Source organism: Bos mutus, chromosome 9 (genome assembly GCF_027580195.1).
Source record: "Bos mutus isolate GX-2022 chromosome 9, NWIPB_WYAK_1.1, whole genome shotgun sequence".
Lineage (NCBI taxonomy): Eukaryota > Metazoa > Chordata > Mammalia > Artiodactyla > Bovidae > Bos > Bos mutus.
This window is the reverse complement of record NC_091625.1, coordinates 95,137,458-95,160,557: the sequence shown is the minus strand read 5'-3', so window position 1 is coordinate 95,160,557 and position 23,100 is coordinate 95,137,458. Positions and strand designations below refer to the sequence as shown.

At 48.7% G+C, this 23,100-nt stretch overlaps 1 protein-coding gene across 1 annotated transcript in view; it reads left to right on the top strand.

The window, feature by feature from the left end:
* Positions 1-783: 783 nt before the first annotated feature.
* The window catches only part of LOC102276288 (T cell activation RhoGTPase activating protein), an 89,928-nt gene continuing 67,611 nt past the window's right edge, over positions 784-23,100 (top strand). The window contains 2 exon segments of the mRNA XM_005900386.3: positions 784-951; positions 15,406-15,488. Of these exon segments, the coding sequence (XP_005900448.2) occupies positions 880-951; positions 15,406-15,488 (155 nt within the window). The 5' untranslated portion in view covers positions 784-879.

Genomic DNA, 23,100 nt, shown 5'->3' with positions numbered 1-23,100 from the left:
TAACATTCGGGTAAATGGTAGCAGCCAAAACCACATCAGGCTGCTCGGAGAACTTGAAGAAATTATTGATTTTGAACCTTAGTTTCTTTATTTAGAAAATCGGGAGTTGGGACCAGGTTATCTTTCAGGTTGCCACTAAACCCTAAATTAATGACTGTCACAGTTACTGATAGAAAAGTCTTAAGAAATCCGTGTGTTCCGTTGATCACCAATATGAATGGATTCAGCCAAAAAGGGGATCTTCACCAAGAAAAAAATTTTTTAATTAACGCTCTCATGTTCTCAGAAGAAAGCAAATCATTCGTTCGAGCTTCTATTCTCTCTGAAAAGGTTTCTCTCTGCAAAGGCGGGGAGTCCAGCCCTCCGCCTTCACGAGGGGCTTGTACCGGCCACCTGTGCGCGCTATAAAAAGCAATCGCTCCGGAGCCACTTCCTACTGGACACGCAGGGGACCCGTGCACTGCTTTCCATTCACTGGTCTGCACTGTTCTTTTGGGTAAGAGTGGCCAACAGTTGATGGAAGCTTCTGCAATGAGAGATGCTGGGCGACCCGTTTTGGGCAAGTCACATTTGCTGAAAACAGACCCTTGTGGCATGAAGTTCTTTAGAATTCGGCAGGCCAGACCAAGTGCAGGGTGAAAGAGACAGAGAGAGAAAAGGAAGGAGCGAGAACTCGCAACTTTCTAGCCAGTTGGCAGATAGAGCGAGTCCCCGAGACAAAGGGCAGGCGCATGCGTGAAGCGCCTGAGTCCTCGGCTGGGAACAGCGCTTCTGACCGCACCGCCGCCCGGAATGACCAGCGTGGGTCCGGGCTGCTCAGGTCCACTGTGGTCGTGAGACTCTGAGCTCAGCTCCTGGCTCTCCTGGAGCTGCCCCAGCATGCCTGGTCCCCAGGCTCCGAGAGCACCCCCAGGGAAAAGCCGTGATGGGGTCCCCGCTGCAAAAAGCATGGTGAGTAGGGAGGCTTAAGCCTGAAGGTCCACTGGGAACTCAGATACTAAGGGGAGTCGAATATAGAAAGTCTTCCCCCCGCCAAAGGGGACTAAAAATAGACTCCAACTTAAAGGTCATTATTCAGAACAGTATATATTGGTTGACCCAAAATTGGTTTATGTAGCTATCTAGAAGAATATATTAATATGAAGGTCTGAAATAATCTCTACTGGAATGTTAACCATGGTTAGTTTACATGTAAGAATTTTGGTCGATTGTGCATTTTCACTATTTATGTATTACCCATATTTTCTGTTTTTCTACAGTGAGCATATATTTCTTATTTTATTTTTAAAAGAGATTTATTTAGAAATCTCGAACTAAAACTCTAGGGGGAGGAGGGGGCCATTTGTTGAGGCTCAGGGTTGGTATTGTATATCTAAACCCCCAAATCTACACCTCTCCTCCTTATGTTGTTGGTGTCTTCTGCCCTTTCCTGTTTATTGTTTTTAGCTCTTCCTCTAAGTACTGGGGGTAGGTTGCACTAGATACTGTGATAAAGGGCTCTCAAAGTGATTTTTTAAATTCACTTTAAAAGAAACATTTAGCATAGAAGAGAAAAAGCAAGTCTTCACATTTTCAGGAACATAAATCTCTGAATTTAGCTTACAGTCAAGAACAGTCATAATTCTGTGTACAGAGCACCAGCCCAGGCAGTAGGCATGATGTTAAATGATTGTGATTTGTTAGTTCATTTACAAATGATGTTAAATTGAAATCAACAGTTGCTTGTTGATGCTAGATCAATGTAACACTTGTTAAGTGAAATGAAACTTCTGTTTATTTAAGGAGTGGATATCTTTCTTAAAGATGACTCTGTAGAGTTCACATGAAATGATACATCTTGGAGCAAAGGGAAGGAGAAGGGATAAGAGGTTTAAATGTAGACCACCTCAGCCAAATTTAAAGGCGCCGCAGGGGCACTTGACTTGGCCCAGGGCAGAAGTCGTTAGGGAGAAACTCAACCACCCCATAAGAGACAAGGCTAAGGATTTGTGTCACCTCTTGGGACAGCAAGAGCGTGACTCTGTCTGAAGTAGACCCACCAGGAATCTTCCATCTCAGCTGGCCGGTGTTCTTGGAAATGAAGCTTTAGGGGTTGTTTCTTCTTTGTAACTGCACTTAGCAGCTGCCCTCTCCACGTAGACACTTGTGCAGGTGACAAGCATGGATCAAATGCAGGCACGTGGAGGACCTTGGGCCAACCAAACGGAGGAGCCCATGGCTGGTGGAGAAGCCCAGCACAGACTCTGGACAGTGCAGTGAGGTCGCAGGTGTCAGGGGAGTACAGAGAGGAGGCCTTCCCCACGGGGGCTTCTAGAAGAGATGCCCTGGGCCAGGTCTTGCAGGAAGCATAGGAGTTTGCCAGGCAGAGAAGGGACTTGCAGGCAGGGAACATCCGGCCACAGACCTGGATGGAAGGTGTGTCCAGGATGTGCTGTTGGGATGCAGGGCCTGTGCTCCAGGTGAGGACTCACAGCTCTACTGCAGGAAAGTGGCGTGTACAGATCTGTGGTTTAAGTGACAACCTGAGGGATTTCCCTGCAATCCAGTGGTCAGGACTTCACCTTCCGATGCAAGGGGTGTGAGTTCAATCCCTTGGCCTAGGGATTGATCTAGGATCTAGGATCCTACCTGCCTCTCTCGGCCAAAAAACCAAAACAGGAAACAGAAAAGATATTATTAAAAAATTCAATACAGACTTTAAACATGGTCCGCATAAAAAAAATTTTTTTTTAAGTGACAATCTGGCAACAATAGAGAGCGCAAGTTGGAGGGGGTGGAGAGCAATGACAGGAACACCTCTTGATCTTAATGTTCCTGCAAAAAGAGGGGCAAGAAAGATGAGGGCCTAGGTGGGAGCCCAGAGGATGGGGCGTTTTGTGGGACATTCTGGAGGCAGAAGTCAACAGGGCTCACTGTCAGGTGAGGAGGAGTGGATGTGGGAAATGGGCCACCGTGCATGCACAAAGCTTTTGAGGGGAAAAGGTTGAAAAATTGATTATTAGTTAATAACAAAACTTCTCATTTGCAAGAAAAGAAAGACCGGTTAGAGTTCAACTTTTTAAATCATAAAGCAAAAGTAGTCTAGGGCCTGTAATTTCAGGAACATTAGTTCAAACAGGCTTCTTTTAAGAACCTTCTGGACGCTGTGGTCCCAATATTTGAGTGGAAGCAAAAGCGAGCTAAATTTTTGCTTTTCCTTCTTTGTCTCTAAACGGTTTTTTCATTGCTGAGGATAATGACCTCAAAATTGCAACAGTATCAGATTCTGGAAGAAAAGACAGGGGGACTCCGGGGACACGTGGAAGCCTGTTTGATTTGAAAGAGCTCATTCAGGTCACCAACCTGCAGCAGCGGCTCGTGTACCCAGCCCAGCCCAGCCCTCACCCTCCACCCTCCATTCACCACTGCCTGGGGTCAGCACGGGGTGGAGGGGGGAGCCTTGCCCCTTCTGCTGTTTCTCTGTAATGATAAACTCTGGCTTTTCTCTTTATTGCCTAATTTCTTTCCATTGTGTGTAGCCTTTATTAAAAAACAAAGGCCACGATGGCTACAGGGAAAGCCAGTGGAAGCCACCAAGGCAAAGGTCTGACGTTCTGTCATCACCCCTGGCTGGGGCCCTCCCAGGGAGTGTGAGCTGCCCTCCCAGCGCCGCCTGGTGCCCCCACTTTTGTAGCCAACCACCTTGGATCAGGCTGTGACACACCCGTTAGGCTTCACCACAAGCCAAGGCCACCATCCCAACGCTGGATCTGGGGTTGCGCCTGGTCCTTGATCCCATTTCCAGCTTCATCAGGCAACATTCCACCAAAGAGGGCCTGACATCAGCCTTCTGTCTCTGCTTCTCACAGCCGCCCCGTTGACTTGCCTCTGGGAACCGGTTCCTGTGAGCTTGAGCATGTAGTCCCTTGGGGACACCCAGATCCAGCACTTCCCTCACCTCCTCCGATGTTTGGTGGCTCGCTGTCCACCCCATGACCCCAGATTCCATATTGTCAGTGACGATCACCTACAGAGGCATGGTGGTGGTCCTGCCGGGACCTGACTTCCTGTTAACACACACCACAGCCCCTGAAACATCACTTCCGTATGAGTGAAGGCCTGAGATCGCAACGAGCGCTGTTGCTGGGCGGTTTGTCTGACACCCAAGCGTGGCTGGTGGGAACTCAGAGTCAGGCTATGGCGCTTCAGGTGGATTGCTCTGCAGACCCACAACGGGAAGAGCCCTTGGGCTGTGTCTTAGAAAAGAAGCTGGGTTTTGTCAAAGGCTCTCTAACTTGTGATCCTGACTGATTTCATAGCAATGCCACGTGCCCTCAAAGAGGTGTTGCTGAGTGACCTGCGGGAACGTCTCTGCTCCCTTCTCCTTGCCAATCCTCCAAACACAGAAAGCCCTGGGATTCCTGGTGGGGTGGACTTCAATCAGCAGGGCCCTCGTGGGTGTGGGACATGCCCTTTGTTGTTCAGTCTCTCAGACGTGCCTGGTTCTTTGCAAGCCCACAGACTGTAGCCCACCAGGCTGCTCTGTCCATGGGAACTCCCAGGCAAGAATACTGGAGTGGATTGCCATTTCCTTCTCCAGGGGATCTTCCCAACCCAGGGATCAAACCCGGGTCTCCTGCATTGGCAGGCGGATTCTTTACCACTGAACCACCTAGAAAGCCCAAGACATGCCCTTACACAGTTACAATCCTACAAAGGTAGTGATGCATCCGGGCCTGAAGTCCTGCTGAGCCGCCCAAACCACCCACACTTCTACCTCCTCTGTAGGGAGCTGGCCCATATTCATGGATTCTGAATTATCTGCTCAAATCTAAGGGTTGGCCTGGTTCTCACGCCCAAACTGTAACTTCATAGAAGCAGGCTATGTGAGAAAGGCAGCCTTGCTCAGCAAAATCACATCTCTGTACCCTCCAACCATGCAATCCATTTCCTTCAGATGTATTTAAAATTACAAAATTTTTTCCCATTTGGAAACTTTCTTTCCAGTGGGGCACAGAATTAAGATAAGATTCAAAGTGTAACAGTCCTTTTGTTAACTTGTAACAAACATGCTCCAGGCTCTTCCTAACAGACAAACATGGGCGAAATGTGAAATAAGCAACCTGAAAGAAAGCAGAATGTAATTCTTTTCCTCAGTAAGCTTTTCAAAAAGGTGCACCTGCTGTCCAGAGTCTATAAAATCTCAAGTACATATACAGCAGAGCCCTCAGTAAGTGCCCGGCACTGTTCTGAGCACTCTGGTTAAAAACAGTTCATCCAGGGATTTCCCTCGTGGTCCCGTGCTTAAGACTCTGCACTCCCAGTGCAGGGGGCATGCGTTCATTCCCTGGTCAGGGAACTAAGAGATGCCTCATGCATGCGTGCTAAGTCCCTCCAGTTGCGTCCGACTCTTTTTGACCCCGTGGACTGTAGCCTGCTGGGCTCCTCTGTCTGTGGGATTCTCCAGGCAAGAATACTGGAGTGGGTTGCCGTGCCCTCCTCCAGGGCATCTTCCTGAGCCAGGGATGGAACCTGTCTCGTGTCTCCTGCATTGCCAGGTTCTCTATCACTAGTGCTACCTGGGAAGCCCAAGATGTGACTCAAGTGCAGCAGGAAATTAAAAAAAAAAAAACCAATACCCATAATAGCGCTGCGGGGATAGTTATCATTATTTCATTTTACATTTACATGTGAATCACTTCATAATTCAATAATAATTGTCACTATTACCATTTTACAAATGAAAGAGAGAGGCGTGGAGGTGAAGTAACTTGCCCAAGGTCATGGCTACTCCGTGGAGAGCTGGATATGAACCCATTAAAGCACAGGCTCTGCTCTACAATCCTGGTCCTCTTTTAATGGTAAATAACAGAAGAAGTCGTCTATTATAAATTACTTTGTGACTCAGCAGAGGGAAAACAGAGGCATCTCAAAACGTCTCAACCAGTGTCGTCTGGAGTGACCCCCATGGGTCCTGCAGTAAGGGTCCTCCGTCCCACCTCACAGACCTGACCCCAGCCTCCCAGGCACCAGCCCGCCTCGAGGTTCCCCCATCAGCCAAATCCACACCTCCCACGGCAGAGTTCCTCTTCTGGGCCCTGACTCCTTTTCCAAACAGCTGTGCTCTCAGCGTTGACCCTTGTGGGAGGTTAGAAGAATCTCTCTAAGGCACAACTGACCGAAGGCTTTGGTAAAGCATTTGCCTTTTTAAAGAGGAGCTTCTCTGGTGAGCAGAAATACAGGCTATGTGGCAAAGAGAATAAAGAATTCAGTTTGGGACACAGTTTTAAAACAAGCATTTTAATTGAGTTATCATTCACATGCTCGGTGGTTCAGCCATCGCCACTAACTCCAGAACATTCCCATCACCCAAATCAGAATCCCCAGACATCAGCAGGGAACCCCCCATCCCATTCTTCCCACCTCCTGGCAAGCATTAATCTACTTCCTGCCTCTAGAGATTTGTCTGTTCTAGACACTTCCTATAGGAGAAGGCAATGGCAACCCACTCCAGTACTCTTGCCTGGAGAATCTCATGGATGGAAGAGCCTGGTAGGCTACAGTCCACCGGATCGCAAAGAGTCGGACACGACTGAGTGGACTTCATGTCACAGATACTTTCTATAAATGGAATCATATAACACGTGGTCTCTGTGACTGGCTGCTTTCTCTTAGCACAATGTTTCCCGTGCCTGTTGTAGCTACATAGTACTATGTTCCCTGTTATGGCTGAATATTGTTTCACTGTGGGAATAGACCACATTTTGTTTATCCACTCATCAGTTGATGGACATTAGGTTGTTCTCATTTTTTTTTTTTTTTTGGTGATTGGGAATAACGCTGCTATGTACATTCACATACAAGTTTTTGTGTGGACATAGATTTTCATTTCCCTTGGGTAGATACCTAGGAGCAGAATTGCTGGATCATAGGATGACAGAATGTAATATTTAAAATGGGAAATTTAGAAGAACCTATTAACTCATAGCATGTAGGTGACTGCCCACAGCCATCCCACCGCTTACAGCTGTGGGACCTCAGGCAAAGCACGTGACCTCTCCAAATTTCAGGTAGCTGTTTTGCTCTGTCTTTACTGTTACTCTTGTTTTGTATGTTAAATGTCTTTGGAAACACATTTGGCTCTCAGTTGTGTAGACAAACTAGGATATATACATAAACGTGTTTATAAACACTGCATTGTGAGGTTGCTGAGCTTTTATCCCCACAGTCCATGTCAGGCAGGGTGGCCATTGACATGAACCATCCTGCATGCTGGTGTTGGGAATCAGGACAGTTCAGTTCAGTTCAGTTCAGTCACTCAGTCGTGTCCGACTCTTTGCGACCCCATGAATCGCAGCACGCCAGGCCTCCCTGTCCATCACCAACTCCCAGAGTTCACTCAGACTCACGTCCATCGAGTCAGTGATGCCATCCAGCCATCTCATCCTCTGTCGTCCCCTTCTCCTTCTGCCCCCAATCCCTCCCAGCATCAGAGTCTTTTCCAATGAGTCAACTCTTTGGAATCAGGGCAGGCAGCCCCAAAATGTGCCTCAATGACATCTCGGTTATTTTGAATTCAAGTTACTTAAGAAATGGACAATGCAAGACGGAAACCCAACCCTGTGTTTCTTTGTCCTGCCAACTCCTCACAAATGCATTGCTTCTTGGTCTAAAAAGTATAAAAACTAAACCTGCTCTCATTTCTGTGGGACCTCCATGCCTGTGAATTAAAATGGGTTTTTATTTTCTCCTGTTAAACTGTCTTGTATCAATTTTACCATTAGTCCAGCCACAGGAACTGAAGAGGGCTAAGGGTGGGAGGGCCAGCACATCAGGGGATGGTTTGTTTATAGTGCCCTTTGAGGATCTTTGCAAGTGTTACTGCAGTGTAGGTACCTTCTGCTAAGTCGCTTCAGTCGTGTCCGACTCTGTGTGACCCCATAGACGGCAGCCCACCAGGCTCCGCCGTCCCTGGAATTCTCCAGGCAAGAACACTGGAGTGGGTTGCCATTTCCTTCTCCTCTCCTTAAAACTGGTCTTGCTCACAATTTTGTTGCACTAACATATTTCTTGCTTTCATCACTCTCCTGATCCAGAACTTTCCATGTGTATAATTTGAATCCTTAACCCCTTAGCCATCTGGCCATCCTTACTTTCCATTCTTACCTGCGTTCTCACTCACCCACTGACTCCTGGACACCCTCCGATTTCCTGCCCCACGGCCTTTGCTAGAACTTCTCCCCCTACCAGCCCATGCCTCTCCCCACCCACGCCTGCCACCATCTGCATCATCTACCCCAACACCATCTCAGATCAAAGGTCAGGTCACCCTTCCAGCAGGTTCTATCAGATCTGCTCCCACCAGCCCCAGCTCCATTCCAGAAATCACGTTTCCTCCCTGTGTTCCCATAACAGTCACAGCATTCTTCTAGAACATTCTTTCTGTGTTGTGATTATTTGAATACATGTCTTGTTACCACACTGTGAGTTTGTTATTGTAACACTGTCCTTCATGATGTAGCATTGCTAGGGCCTTGCAGATAGTAGATATTTAAAGTTTTTTGAGTTGAACAATTTGTACCCTTCAAAACAATGGGGTTTTCATAATATGTCCTTAAATAACAAGTATCACCATGCTACAAATCTGTAAAAATAAGAACTGTAAGTCCTGCATTCTGTTGTTAAGAGTCAGCTCATGTCAGCAGGCATACCTTGGTTGATTGCTGGTTATGTAAACTTGGGCAAATTCTGAATTCTTGGTGTTTCGATGTCCTTTTGGTAAAGATGAGAATAATAACTACCACCTCCGAGAGTAACTAGGAGGAAAACAAATGGGACCATCTACACAATCCCCTGGGAAGGTGCCTGACCTGCAAGAAGTCTTCAGTAACTATTAACTGTTACTCACCCCAAGGGGAATTTCCACTGGACTCTGCCAAGAGAAGTCTGGAAAATGGCCCTTTGGGTGCCGCAGTTACCAACTCTGACCAGAAGAAGGCGCCTAGCCTCCAGAGCTGTAATCATTTAGAGTCCAGCTAGAGCCCTGCAACAGAGAATTCTGTCTGGGGGTGGCGGGTAGAGGTGTTTAGAAACATCAAGAAAGCCTCGGATTTTAAAGGTCACCACAAGGGCGTTTGGCAAGTCCCACTGCGCCTCCATCTCCACCCACCACCTGTTTAAAAAGGGCAGTGGTGCTGAGGTGTGGGCCCAGGGACCCGCCAGGAAGAAACTGGGTCTGAAGCTGGGGACACATACTGGTTTTGAGATCATGATTTCTTCCAGGATTAGCTAAAGTGTATCCATCCAGCCTCGCTCGTGTGGTCACCTCCTGAATGTGGGATACAACAGGCCATGTGAAATATCTTTCCTGCCCTCTAGTTCCCCCGTTTCCTCCTCCAGACAGACTGTTCATCTGTTCCCTGGGCCTGAGCATCCCTGCCCACTCCCAAGTCCCACGTGCCCATTTTTATCGTTCAGTAGCTAAGTCCTGTCTGACTCTTTGCAACCCCATGGACTGCAGCATGCCAAGCTTCCCTGTCCTTCAGTATCTCCTGCCAGAGTTTGCCCAGGTTCATGTGCTTTGAGTCAGTGATACCATCCAACCATCTCATCCTCTGCTAACCCCCTTCTCCTTTGACCTTCAGTCTTTCGCAACATCAGGGTCTTTTCCAATGAGTTGGCTCTCTGCACCACATGGCCAGAGTATTGGAGCTTCAGCATCACTCTTTCCAATGAATATTCAGGGTTGATTTCCATTAGGATGGACTGGTTTGATCTCCTTGCAGTCCAAGGGACTCTTAAGAGTCTTCTCCAGCACCACAGTTGGAAAGCATCAATTCTTCTGCCTGACCTGCCCCAATCCTGCTGGTATTTCTAGGTCCCGCTCATAAGCCACCTCCTCCAGGAAGCCTGCTCTGACAGCTGTAATTCTGCTGAGCATCTCCCATTGGCGTTTCCATGCAGTCAGATATTATCCCCAGTGCTGCCTGTCAGAAGCTTCCCTTTTCACATAGCTGCCTGAGGACAGGACACGCCTCGTATGTGCCCTGCCAGTAGTCAATGCAGGATCTTGCATGGAGCACCATAGCTGGAACGACTGGAGAAGGGCCAGGTGTCTTGCCAGTGTGCGAGAACAAATGGATGGCTCCTTAATCTGCACCATAAACAGAGAAAAAAAACCTATTTCTTCCAACTCTGTAGTCAAAATATGACACATGAAAGCCACTGCAGTTATGTCTTATGTAGCTATGGTACCTTACCTGCTCAATTCCACACTGCTGCTGCTAAGTCGCTTCAGTCATGTCCGACTCTGTGTGACCCCATAGACGGCAGCCCACCAGGCTCCCCCGTCCCTGGGATTCTCCAGGCGAGAACACTGGAGTGGGTTGGAGTGGGTTGCCATTTCCTTCTCCAATGCATGAAAGTGGAAGTGAAGTCGCTCCGTCGTGTCTGACTCTTGCAACCCCATGGACTGCAGCTACAGGCTCCTCCGTCCATGGGGTTTTCCAGGGAAGAGTACTGGAGCGGGTGCCATCGCCTTCTCCCTCTTCCGCACTGTCAGTATGTATTGATGCTTTGTTCACTTGTGGTTGGCTTTATGCATTTAGCGTTTGGTGAGTAAGCCCACTAGATGCTAGATTGCTGGCCTCCACACTGCTGTCAGCCTTGTGCTAGGAAGACGGGGAGGGAGCAGATGTGCTCTGCCCACCAGGGACTCACGTCCACCATCACCAACGTCGTCTTGCACTTATACACACTTGGCCCTGGGCTACAAGACTCTGGGGAAAGGAGATGGAATAAGAAGATACCGTCTCTGTCTTGGGGACATGCTATCTGATGGGGACACAGCTAACCCAGGTTCCAGGCACTCAGGCTGTCAGCTTCTCAGAGGATCTGATGGAGGGCTTAGATAACAGACTTGATTTGATACTGTTCTGAGACAAGAACACTCGGAAGCCTGGAGTAGTGACAGTTCCCTGGGGGCCTAGTGGTTAGGATTCCAGGCTTTCACTACCATGGCCCGGGTTCAGCCCCTGTTTGGGGAACCACGGTCCCACAGTCTGTGTGGTGGCACAGCAAAAAATAAGTCAGTAAATAAAATTAAAAAAAATAGACAGCAAAGTTGTAGGGATGTGTTGAGGGAATTAGTAACCCTTTACGCCTACCTCCACCTCCCAAATCTCCTACCTGCTCTCTCATATTCTCATTTCCTTTCGTAAGAAAATAAAGTATTTCATTTCACAAGAAATCAGGCTTAGAAAACTGATTTAAATGAATATCCTATTCCTGTTGAAGGGGTAAGGAAAAGCAGGAGAGAACCCAGGGCGTGCCCATTTTACAGATCAGGAGACTGAGGCTCCATACAGAAGGCTCAGCAGCTTGGCTCAGCTCACAGGGCAGGTGGCAGCACTCCAACCCAGACCTCCTGAGTTCAGACATCCCTCTCTCCTGGTCTTCACTTCCTTCTGTGTGCCAACTCAGAGCCCGAGTTACAGGGTATTTGGGGCCCTCTGCTGCCTCAGGGGATCCCAGCAGGATCAACTGTCATGAAGCCAGGTGGAGAGAGGCTGAGGTGGAAAACTGGTGTGAGGCCACCTCCACGCAGGCTCCCAGGGCCCAGCCAGCCCCCCAGCCAGTGGGCAGCACCAACCCCTACTCCTGCAGAACCTGCTGGAAGGCACAGAACCACCATGTCTGGAGCCAGGGAGCTCAGCCCACGCTTCAGGGCAACGGTGCGAGGGAAACAAAGAGCGTGACCTCCCTCTGGCTGAGGACTCAGGCGGCAACCCGCCCACCGAGGGCAGTGGCTGGCCCCCACAGTGGCATGGAGAGAGGCCAGTGTGGAGTGTGCCCGGCCCAGACAGTACCCGGCCCAGGGAGTGCCCGGGATGGTTCAAGAGCTTCCCATTGGCCTCTGTAGGTCCTGCCAGGCCCAGCATGAGCGTGTTTCTCATGCTCACAGCTTCCCTAACGAAGCTGGGTTTCCCTCTGCCGCTACTTTGCCTTTCTGGAAAGGGCAGCAGAAAAAGAATGACAAGATTTTGGGGAATCTTCCAAAGAGGCCTTGCCTGACCCCCAGAGCTGGATAGAGCAGACAGAGTTGTGAGGTCAGACCTTCTTGGGTTGCAGAGTAGGTTTCCAGCATCTTCAGCTTCACCCTACTTCCCCTCTTAGGAAAACCTGCTTTTAGGGAAAGAATAAATCACAGCCTGGAGGTTTAAATGAGTACGAGTGTCTTGTAATGTTATCTTTTATCGGGAGGCAGAAACCCTTTTGGATGGGAATGACTCTACAGGGTTGGCTTTTAGGCATAGCTGGGACACAGAACAGGTACTTCAGAGAAGAGAGCCCCCTCTTCACTCCCAACACCAGGCAGGTTAGAAGCCACTTCCTTTGTCCTTGTTCCAGTTCAGTCAGAAGGTTCTTCATGTACCTGCCACATGGTACTCTAGGGAGAGATGGCCCAGCCCACCAGCATATCTTCCTGGGGACCATTTGCCTCGATTTTGCCATCTGCCTCCCTTCCTCCATACACATGTGAACTCCTCATCGTCCCCGTAAGTTCACCCAAAGCTAGAAAGCCATCCCTACCCCCATCACTCTACCCTGCAGGGTCAGCGTGGTTGATGACCATGAACTTTCTGTTTGACCTTGGCATGAGTTTTTGCATGTGATTATCAGAGAGTGGGTCCAATATTTAGATTTCTACCTGTAGTGAGATCTCATGACACGCCTAGAAAGAACCACATCACTAAATGCTGAGCCTAGACTGGGAAGGCCTGGGCACTGGACACCGGGAAGGCACGCAGTCCCCTCTGCTCCCGAACTAGTCACTGGACACCAGGAAGGCACGCAGTCCCCTCTGCTCCCGCACTAGCCGCCTGCAATCTGGGAGTGGCAGGTCCCCCTCCCCTGCCAGAGATCCCTCAATGCCTACAAAGTGGGAGGAAACAGTGTGTGTGCGTGCATGCTGTCCCTTCAGTCGCGTCTGACTCTTTGCGACTCCATGGACTGTATCCCGCCAGGCTCCTCTGTCCATGGGATGCTCCAGGGAAGAATACTGGAGTGGGTTGCCATTTCCTCCTCCAGGGGAGCTTCCCAACCCAGGGATCAGACCCCCATCTCCTGCATTGGCAGGTGGGTTCTTTTCCACTGGCGCTGTCTAGGAAGCCCCCAACAGAGGGTGTGAGATGTTTATAAAGCACAATAGATTGGAATAGAAGCCCCCACATACAATTAAAGCTGAAATGTGGCTAAAGTCTTTAACTGTGTGAATCACAACAAACTGGAAAATTCACTGAAGAGGTCAACAGGAGCTGGTTGGATGGCATCTCCAACTCAGTGGATATGCGTGCGTGTGCAGTTGGTTGTATCCAGCTCTTTGCAACCCTTCTGGACTGTCGCCTGCCAGGCTCCTCTGTCCATAGGGTTTTCCAGACAAGAAGAATGGAGCGAGTTGAGTTTGAGATGGAGATGGTGAAGAACAGAGACGCCTGGTGTGCCGCAGACCATGGGTCTCAAAGAGTCGGACACAACTTAGTGACTGAACGACGACAACAGTGTGGCAGAAATCTGTGGCCTTTCTCAGTAAAGTGCAAAACAAGACTCCTTCACACACACACAGCTAGGTATCATTGAGAAAACACTGCTGCTACTGCTAAGTCACTTCAGTCGTGTCCGACTCTGTGTGACCCCATAGATGGCAGCCCACCAGGCTCCCCCGTCCCTGGGACTCTCCAGGCAAGAACACTGGAGTGGGTTGCCATCTCCTTCTCCAATGCATGAAAGTGAAAAGTGAAAGTGAAGTCGCTCAGTCGTGTCTGACTCTTAACGACCCCATGGACTGCAGCCTACCAGGCTCCTCCACCCATGGGATTTTCCAGGCAAGAACACTGGAGTGGGGTGCCATTTCCTTCTCCAATGCATGAAAGTGAAAAGTGAAAGTGAAGTCACTCAGTCGTGTCTGACTCTTAGCGACCCCATGGACTGCAGCCTACCAGGCTCCTCCGCCCGTGGGATTTTCCAGGCAAGAGTACTGGAGTGGGGTGCCATTGCCTTCTCCAAGAAAACACTGGGGATCAGTATTTTGCAGAAATAAAACCAAAGTGCTGCTTAAGGGTTGTTGAATTGCCACATCTAAAAGAGGCTGAGTATACAACTTCAGCATCAGTGTCTCTAAATTGGGCCCAGGAATCAAGCCTCTTGACTGTACCAAATGGGCAAAAGACCTCTGGAGGGGGCGTTGTGGGCAGAGCCTAGGCAGGGACTCAGAGACCCAGCCTGACTGCACAGAGAGGGTGATGGGGCGGGGGGACTGGTGAGAAGCCCCCCTGCATCTGCCGTGCCGCAGGAGAGGGTGCTCAGGCCAGCTCCACCCGATGGTCTGGGTGTAGAGGTGCGGCCTCCCCACCTCCCCTGCTCTGAGGACTTGGTGTTTCCTGAGGGTGGCACTTCCCTTACAAAGGGGCAGAGCAGGGCAGCCCCCTCTCTTTGGGTTCTTCGCGCATTTTGGCTTTAATGAAAGATATTCCTATGGACATCTTTTGCAAGAAGACTTTGTGGATGCCTGTTTTCCCTTCTCTCGAGTACATTTGTACAGATGAAAGTTCTGATTATGATATTGTGATTTGTGACATGTAGATTTGGTCATTCAGATGAGTAATGCAGGACTTCCACTCACACGCTGTTTGGCAAAACTGATCTCAAGGACTTGTCTAGCAACACGGTGGCTAAGAAATTAGAGGAACGTGTGGCTATTAATATAGAGCTATTAAAAGTGAAGAAAGAATTGTTGTTGTTGTTGTTGTTGCTAAGTTGCATCCAACTCTTTGCAACCCCATGGACTGTAGCACACCAGGGTCCTCTGTCCTCCCAGAGTTTGCTCAAATTCATGTCCACTGAATCAGTGATGCCATCCAACTATCTCATCCTCTGTCGTCTCCTTCTCCTCCTGCCCTCAATCTTTCCCAGCATCAGAGTCTTTTCAAATGAGTCAGCTCTTTGCATCAGGTGGCCAAAGTATTGGAACTTCAGCATCAGTCCTTCTAAGGAATATTCAGGGTTGATTTCCTTTAGGATTGACTGGTTTGATCTCCTTGCTGTCCAAGGGACTCTCAAGAATCTTCTCCATCACTACAGTTTGAAAGTATCAGTTCTTCAGCACTCAGCCTTCTTTATGGTCCAACTCTCACATCCCATGACTACTAAAAAACCATTTGACTATATGGACCTTTGTCAGCAAAGTGAAGTCTCTGCGTTTAATACGCTGTCTAGGTTTGTTATAGCTTTCCTTCCAAGGGTTAGGGTTAGGCATTATGTTGGTGTAATCTCCACCATGAAACTGCGTGTGGAAATTAAAATGATTACAAGTGAAAAATATAATTGAAAAAAATAAAAAGACAACCCCACTCTGCTTTGTTTCTGCAGCTTGGGAGCCTGACCCAGCGCCACCCCTCGGTGCCAGCAACCGGACTGGGCAAGGTGTTCAGCAAGGCATGGCTCCCCGCCAGGTAAGTGGAGACCTCCCCACACCCCGCAGGGAACCACAGTAGTCAGATGGGGAGCCTCTCTGAGTGGAGGTGCTGCCTGGTTCTCTTCTCATTTCGTAGCCCATCACTAGGGGGTCTGTGTCTCCAGGGCACCATCCCTCCCACAACAGAACGGGTCATGCTAGTCCACATGAAGGTGGACCAAGCAAAGGCCTCAGTTTACCCCCAGGCACCAGGCACCACAGGGGCAGAGTGTTGTTGGGCTGCTCATTGGCTCACCCCTGGGGTCTTGGCATTATGTGGGTACCCTCCAAAAAGGACCAAAGAGCAGGAAAGAAACAGTTCACCAAAGTGAAAGGTGGAGCTGAGACTGATGTTTAAATTCAATCTTTTCTTTGCTGAACTGGTCCAAGTTGGATGAGTGTCCATGTACCTCCTAGGATCTCACTCACCCCAGGAGGTAACCAGGGCAGAACAGCAGCAAGGAACTCCTATTCTTAGGCATTTCCCATACGATGCTGCTCCCCGTCACCACGTTGCACCATTTACCCTCCAGCTCTCCTTGGGAATGGATCCAATTTTTATCCCAACAAAAGTGGAGGAGGTTGAGTAACTCATCACCGGATGACAAGGACTGGGAGCCCAGTTCAGATCTGAGTGACGCCAGAGTCTCAGGGCTTCCCTAAAACTCTCTGCACAGAGTGAGTTTACAGGGACCTAAAGCAGCATGGCAGGGCCCTGGGAAGATGACAAACAGAGCCCGCCCCAGGCAGTGGACGGCACGTGGCCAAGCCAGAGCACTCTCGGGGAAAGGAGGCCACCCCTGTGATTCCACAGTGGTGGCCTCCTTTATCCTCAGACCTCACGCTTGGGCACAGAGCCCCCATTCCAGGATGCCATGGACATAGAACTCACACCTACTGAAACACACGAGAAGGTTCCCAACTCATGCTGGGGGCCAGGCTGCACTTGAGAGCCCCCGGGACCCCTGTACAGTGCTCCCTCCCTTCCTCAGAGCCTCCCTGAATGTGAAAGCTTAGTTCTTGCAGACAGGTAGTTACTGCTTTCACACATCTCCTGGAAGCTTTTGGGCGGAAGCCATAGCACTTGATGGAAGATAAAATTTTCCATCTGTTTCTAAAATCCCTCACTATCTCCTGTCGTTTAAGAATGAAGGTCATACAGCTACCATCCTGATGGGAGCCTTTGAGTTGTTAGGTTTGATATCATGACTTTTGTGAAAGGATGGTTTGGGGGCAGGGATCAGAGGGCAGGAGAGGCCTGAGGGGACACGGCAGACACAGCCCCGCCTCTATCCACTCAGCATCACCTGGAAGAGGTGCTGATCTCAGAAGGTTGCCCTGGCAACAGAGCCGGTGCGGTGATCAGGATCCCAGGAGGGGAGGGGAGGCTGCCCAGAAGGGGCTGGGAGCAGAGCAGAACACTTAGGGGGCTTGCCTGAGGGTCACTGAGCTGAGTCAGCAACCCTGAGTCACAGACATGTGGGCTCACGAATGAGACACCATGTTGTCATTGTTGAGTAGCCAAGTCGTGTCCAACTCTTCCCGACCCCACGGACTGCAGCATGCCAGGCTTCTTTGTCCCTCACCATCTCCCAGAGTTCGCCCAAGTTCATGTCCATTGAATTGGTGATGCCGTCCAACCACCTCATCCTCTGTCACCCTCTTCTCCTTCTGCCTTCAGTGTTTCCCATCATCAGAGTCTTTTCCACAAAGACACCACAGGTGATGGTAGATTCTCTGGTAAAGTTATGGGAACTCATTGTCTCCATCAGGCAGATGAAGACGGCTTTCCTAGGCTCTCCAAACATGGGGGAGAGTGGACTGAAATCGTAGGTGATGCACTTGGCCTACAGGAGAGCAAGGGTACCTGGGGGCGGTCGGGGGACCACAGCATCCCACACAGCATGTGTTGCCTGGGAAGGCCACTCCTCACCCCTCCACTTGGGAGAAGATGCCCGAATCTCACAGGGTGGAGGGAGGCCAGCAGAAGCCCTTTGAGACTGTGGCTGGAGATGGTTAAATTCTGCTAGCTGGGTACCAAATATTTGAATCCACATATTATGATTTTAATCATCATCTTTAGTGGTTAAAACTTAGCATGAAGGTTTCAAAGAATATAGGGACTGTAATGGTCTCTCATAAGATAATATCCACAACAGGGAAGGATGAGAAAAATCAGGACTGAAAATCTGGTTAAGAGAAGAGACAATGATGGTGGGTGTTGAGTAAAACTCTCGAGTGGTTAAGCGTATTCCAGGAGATAAGTGAAAGTAAAGCGTGTCTGGCTTCACTAATGCAGACAGGTTACGTACCTTTCCCGCCACATCAGCACCTGTTTCACCCAGCGCTTTCAGGGGCTGCTTTCAGGAAAGAGAGCAGGTTCTTTCCTCCACTTACGGATCATCTACGACATGCAAGGCACTCTACTGCATTTCCTGCTGAGAGTATGGATAAATTCTGTTTGACTCAGCCAAGCTCATATCAAGCTTGAGGTCTGGAGGTGGTCCCATAGCCACCACCAGCGTGCTCCTACTTAGATACTCTTAGAGGTACCTGTATGTCTTAAAGCTAAATATCTGGTCACAGGGCAAGATAACCACATTTCTTTGGTAAGTCACTGGAAGCAGTGTGATTTGACTAATGAATCGGGTTGTTTATTGATCACAGAAAGCAGCACCTGGAAGTGTTAGTTGCCCAGTCATGTCTGACTCTTTGCGACCCCGTGAACTGTAGCCTGCCAGGTTCCCTTGTCCCCGGGATTCTCCAGGCAAGAATACTGGAGTGGATTGCCATTCCCTTCTCCAGGGGATCTTCCTGACCCAGGGATCAAACCTGGTCTCCTGCACTGCAGGTAGATTCTTTACCATCTGAGCCACAAGGGAAGGCCACTCCTGTAGCTACACTGTTTGCTCAAACCTCAACACAGATAACAGTAGCAATTAATTGTAACTATTATGGCTCAGATATGCAGATGACACCACTTATGGCAGAAAGTGAAGAGGAACTAAAAAGCCTCTTGATGAAAGTGAAAGAGGAGAGTGAAAAAGTTGGCTTAAAGCTCAACATTCAGAAAACGAAGATCATGGCATCCGGTCCCATCACTTCATGGGAAATAGATGGGGAAACAGTGGAAACAGTATCAGAATTTATTTTTGGGGCTCCAAAATCACTGCAGATGGTGACTGCAGCCATAAAATTAAAAGACGCTTACTCCTTGGAAGGAAAGTTATGACCAACCTATTTAGCATATTCAAAAGCAGAGACTGCCAACAAAGGTCCGTCTAGTCAAGGCTATGGTTTTTCCTGTGGTCATGTATGGATGTGAGAGTTCGACTGTGAAGAAGGCTGAGTGCCAAAGAATTGATGCTTTTGAAGTGTGGTGTTGGAGAAGACTCTTGAGAGTCCCTTGGACTGCAAGGAAATCCAACCAGTCCATTCTGAAGGAGATCAGCCCTGGGATTTCTTTGGAAGAAATGATGCTAAAGCTGAAACTCCAGTACTTTGGCCACCTCATGCGAAGAGTTGACTCATTGGAAAAGACTCTGATGCTGGGAGGGATTGGGGGCAGGAGGAGAAGGGGACGACAGAGGATGAGATGGCTGGATGGCATCACTGACTCGATGAACATGAGTCTGAGTGAACTCCGGGAGTTGGTGATGGACAGGGAGGCCTGGCGTGCTGCGATTCATGGGGTCACAAAGAGTCGGACACGACTGAGCAACTGAACTGAACTGATTATGGCTTCCAGGTTATCTTGCCAGTTGACCCCTGGGACCAGATGTTTAGGTTTAGGAGGTTCAGGTACCTCTAAGAGTATCTAAGCACGAGCACCCTGGATGGTCTGGCTGTGGAACCACCTCCAGACCTCAAACTTGATATGAGCGTGGCCAAATCAAACAGAATTTACCCATCCTCTCAGCAAGGGATGTAGTAGAGCACTTTGCATACAGTAGGAGATCTGTAAGTGGCTGAAATATCCGCCCTACTTATCAGGGTGACCGCACCATTCAAATGCAAGTGACAGTGTTCATATGACATTTACCAAGTCCTGTGTGAATCAGGCTAACCACATCTTCTGACCTGATTTAGCTCGGAATTGGTTTTTGTGTCTAATCTTAATAGCCTAGCTTCCAGGCTGTCAATCAAACAACAGATTTACTGAGCACCTTCTGTGTACCTGACACAGAGCTGGATGCAGGGGAGCTGCGCGATGGATAAAACAAAGGCCCTGCTCTCGAAATGTTCCCACCATAGTGACAGGTGAACAAGTAACCACAGGAGAGCAAGACGGGTGTTCGAGACAGAGCAAGGTGCTGGCAAACTCCAAGGAAGCACCCCCTTGTGCCGAAGAGTCAGAGCTGGTTTCAGTTGGATGGAGAATGGATTCTGATAGACAAGAGGGAATTGGCCAGGCTAGAAGGGGCCACCGCAGGTACACAGGGACATGTCCTAAACGGCTAGTAGTAGTGTGTCATTTATACACTCGTGAAGTCCCTATGGAATAGTGAATCCTAGTTAGGAGACATAAAGTCCTTTGGGAGTCTGATTTTTTTAAATGATGTCCCCAGCCCCCATGAAGCCACCCTTGGACTCCTGTTTAGAAAATCCTCCTGCAGGATTTTAGAGTCTGGAGACCTGGCTTTATCTCCTCCAGTCAACATTTATCTTCTGTTCCTCACATTTCTGAGCCTTGGGTTGCCCATCTATAAATAGGGCTCACGGATTCCTGCCTGACTCACCAAGTAGATGAGAATTAAAATCAAGAAAGGCCATGTGGGCAAAAAGTAGTCTAAACTCTAAACCATCTGAAAGCCATGTATGAATTTTAGAGAAAATATTAGAGAACTAATGATAACACAATGATAACTAATGATAACACAAGGGCTTCCCTTGTGGCTCAGCTGGTAAAGAATCTGCCTGCAATGTGGGAGAACTGGGTTTGATCCCTGGGTTGGGAAGATCCCCTGGAGAAGTAAAAGGCTACCCTCTCCATTATTATGGCCTGGAGAATTCCAAAGGGGTTGCAAAGAGTCAGACATGACTGAGCGACTTTCGCACTTTCACACGATGATAACATCACGGGAGGAAAAGAGGCTCAGACCACAAGAGCCCTGAGAATCTCAGAGGCAGCGGCAGCTCTGCAGCATTTTAAGTCTGGGACTAGATCAAGCTCATACACTTAAAAAAATCCCCAGAGAGTTATGTGGAGGATGGAGGGGCTCAGAGAGTCAGGGGAATTCAGGTCTGAGACGAGGAAACCCGGAGAAACTATTGAGTTATGCAGGACAAGGCTTACACCCAGACTTCAGGGGAAAACACCTTGAAACAGAGTGCCTGGAGAGAGAGAGGTGTGTCTACATCTTTACTCAGGGCGGCTCCTAAAGCAGGCCACCCCAAGGTCCTGGGGAACAGAAGGCCCACGTCTCGGCTGCCTCTAAACCCCAGCCCCCTGCGACACATGACCTCAAGCTCAGGCTTTCTACTGCTAAAATCAGTTTAAGAGCACTTTGTTCCTTTTGAAAAACCACCAGTCACTCAGAGAACCCCTAAATGCTTCATCGTTCTCCATTCCTTATGTCAGATCTAGAGAGAGATGGAGTTCAGGTCAGAGAGTTGGACTAGAGTAGCCTGGTACCTGGCCCTTCCAGTGAGTGGTCCCTATGAGCATACTCACTCTGCTTCCATGAGAAACTTCTTTCTTCCCCTTCTTGAAGCAAAGTGGTGCTGGAGAAGACTTTTGAGAGTCCCTTAGACTGCAAGGAGATCAAACCAGTCAATCTTAAAGGAACTCAGTCCTGAATATTCATTGGAAGGACTGATATTGAAGCTGAAACTCCAAAACTTTGGCCACCTGATGCAAACAACTGACTCATTGGAAAAGACCCTGATGCTGGGAAGGATTGAAGGCAGGAGGAGAAGGGGACAACAGAGGATGAGATGGTTGGATGGCATCACTGACTCAATGGACATGAGTTTGAGCAAGCTCTGGGAGTTGGTCATGGACAGGGAGGCCAGGCATGCTACAGTCCATGGGGTCACAAAGAGTCAGACACGACTGAACGGACTGACTTGAAGCATGCTCGCAAGCTTGCTCAGGCCAGGAGCTGACTCTGAGTCCAGCAGGGGCCTTCAATGTACTATATAAGTCCCCAGGTCAGGGTCTAGGGCAGCGGCTCGGGTCTCATAAAGCGCAGGCAGCCAGCACTTTCACTGTGAGAAGCCGCCATCCGGCCCCACTCGGCTGGAAACTCATCACTACGTGGAAAGGCAAAGGGCAACGTTATTTCCATTCAGCATGTATTTGCTACATCACTGGTTTCCTATTTCAGCACGTTTAAAAAATTTCCCCTCAGGGGAGAGTGCTGAGGCGCCTTTGTTGTGAAGTATGGTTAACACGAGGTGCTTTTTTTTTCATGACGTCACTCAGAGTAGGTCTCTGTGTATAGGAAAAGTAAAGCCTCTGTGGCTGTACAGTCCTCTGGGATATCAAAGAAATGCAGAGAAGAGGGAAGGGATGGTTAAGGGGAAGAGCAGTGAAATGTGAGGGGAAAGAAAAAACAGTGTCTAGACCAACATCAAAATGTGGAAAAGTGCTTGGCGGGGGCAGCATTCTAAAAAAGAAACCTCACCTACTTCCTCTTGCTGGTCATGGCTTATCTCTGTGTCCATAGTTTTTAAAGCTGAAATGAATAATTATCTGACAGGTTTAGATCTGTTACTCTCAATATAGCTTGTAACATCAGATTTTAAATATTCAAATATTTTGCTCAAATCATCAGAGGCTCTGTATTAATGTTTTTATGTGCTCTAAAGCTGCAGGTGACTAAGGCTGAAAAGAGGCCAGCAGTCAGAGCATTGCCCTCCTGTGTTTAAATAAATGCTTAGAATCACTTGACATTTAATAAGATGCTGGCTTTCTGGCTTTTTAAATAGCTGGCAGGGACGCTGGGCCAACATTCCTGTATGGTGCTGGTGGACCACCCCCTTGGACACAGCAAGACTTCTGCCATTTTTCCACAGACCCCACCACTCCCCATTACACACCACAACCATTCACTTTGCCCACCTGGCACCCAGGCATTTGAGGGTGCAGCCTCTGGGTCAGGCAGTGAGGCAGGCTCTGCTGGGTGTAGCCAAAGTTGTCCTTTGTACTAGTGAGCTTCTGTCCCTCCAACATATGAAAATAATTAGGCATTTCCAAATAAACTCAGAGGCAACCAAAATACATTTATTTATCTCTTTTTAAACAATGTGGGTTTTTTTAAATGTATTTAACCATAGTTGATTTACAATGTTGTGTTAGTTTCAGGTATACAGTTTCAGATCCTTTTCCATTATAGGTTATTACAAGATACTGAATATAGTACCCTGTGTTATACAGAAAATCCTTGTCATTTATTTTATATAAAGGGGTGAAAGTGAAAGAAAGTGAAGTCGCTCAGTCGTGTCCGACTCTTTGCAGCCCCATGGACTGTTGCTTACCAGGCTCCTCCTTCCATGGGATTTTCCAGGCAACAGTACTGGAGTGGGTTGCCATTTCCTTCTCCATATATAAAGTGGTATGTGTCAGTTAATAAACACAGAAGGGAGTTCTAGTTCCTGGGTCCTGT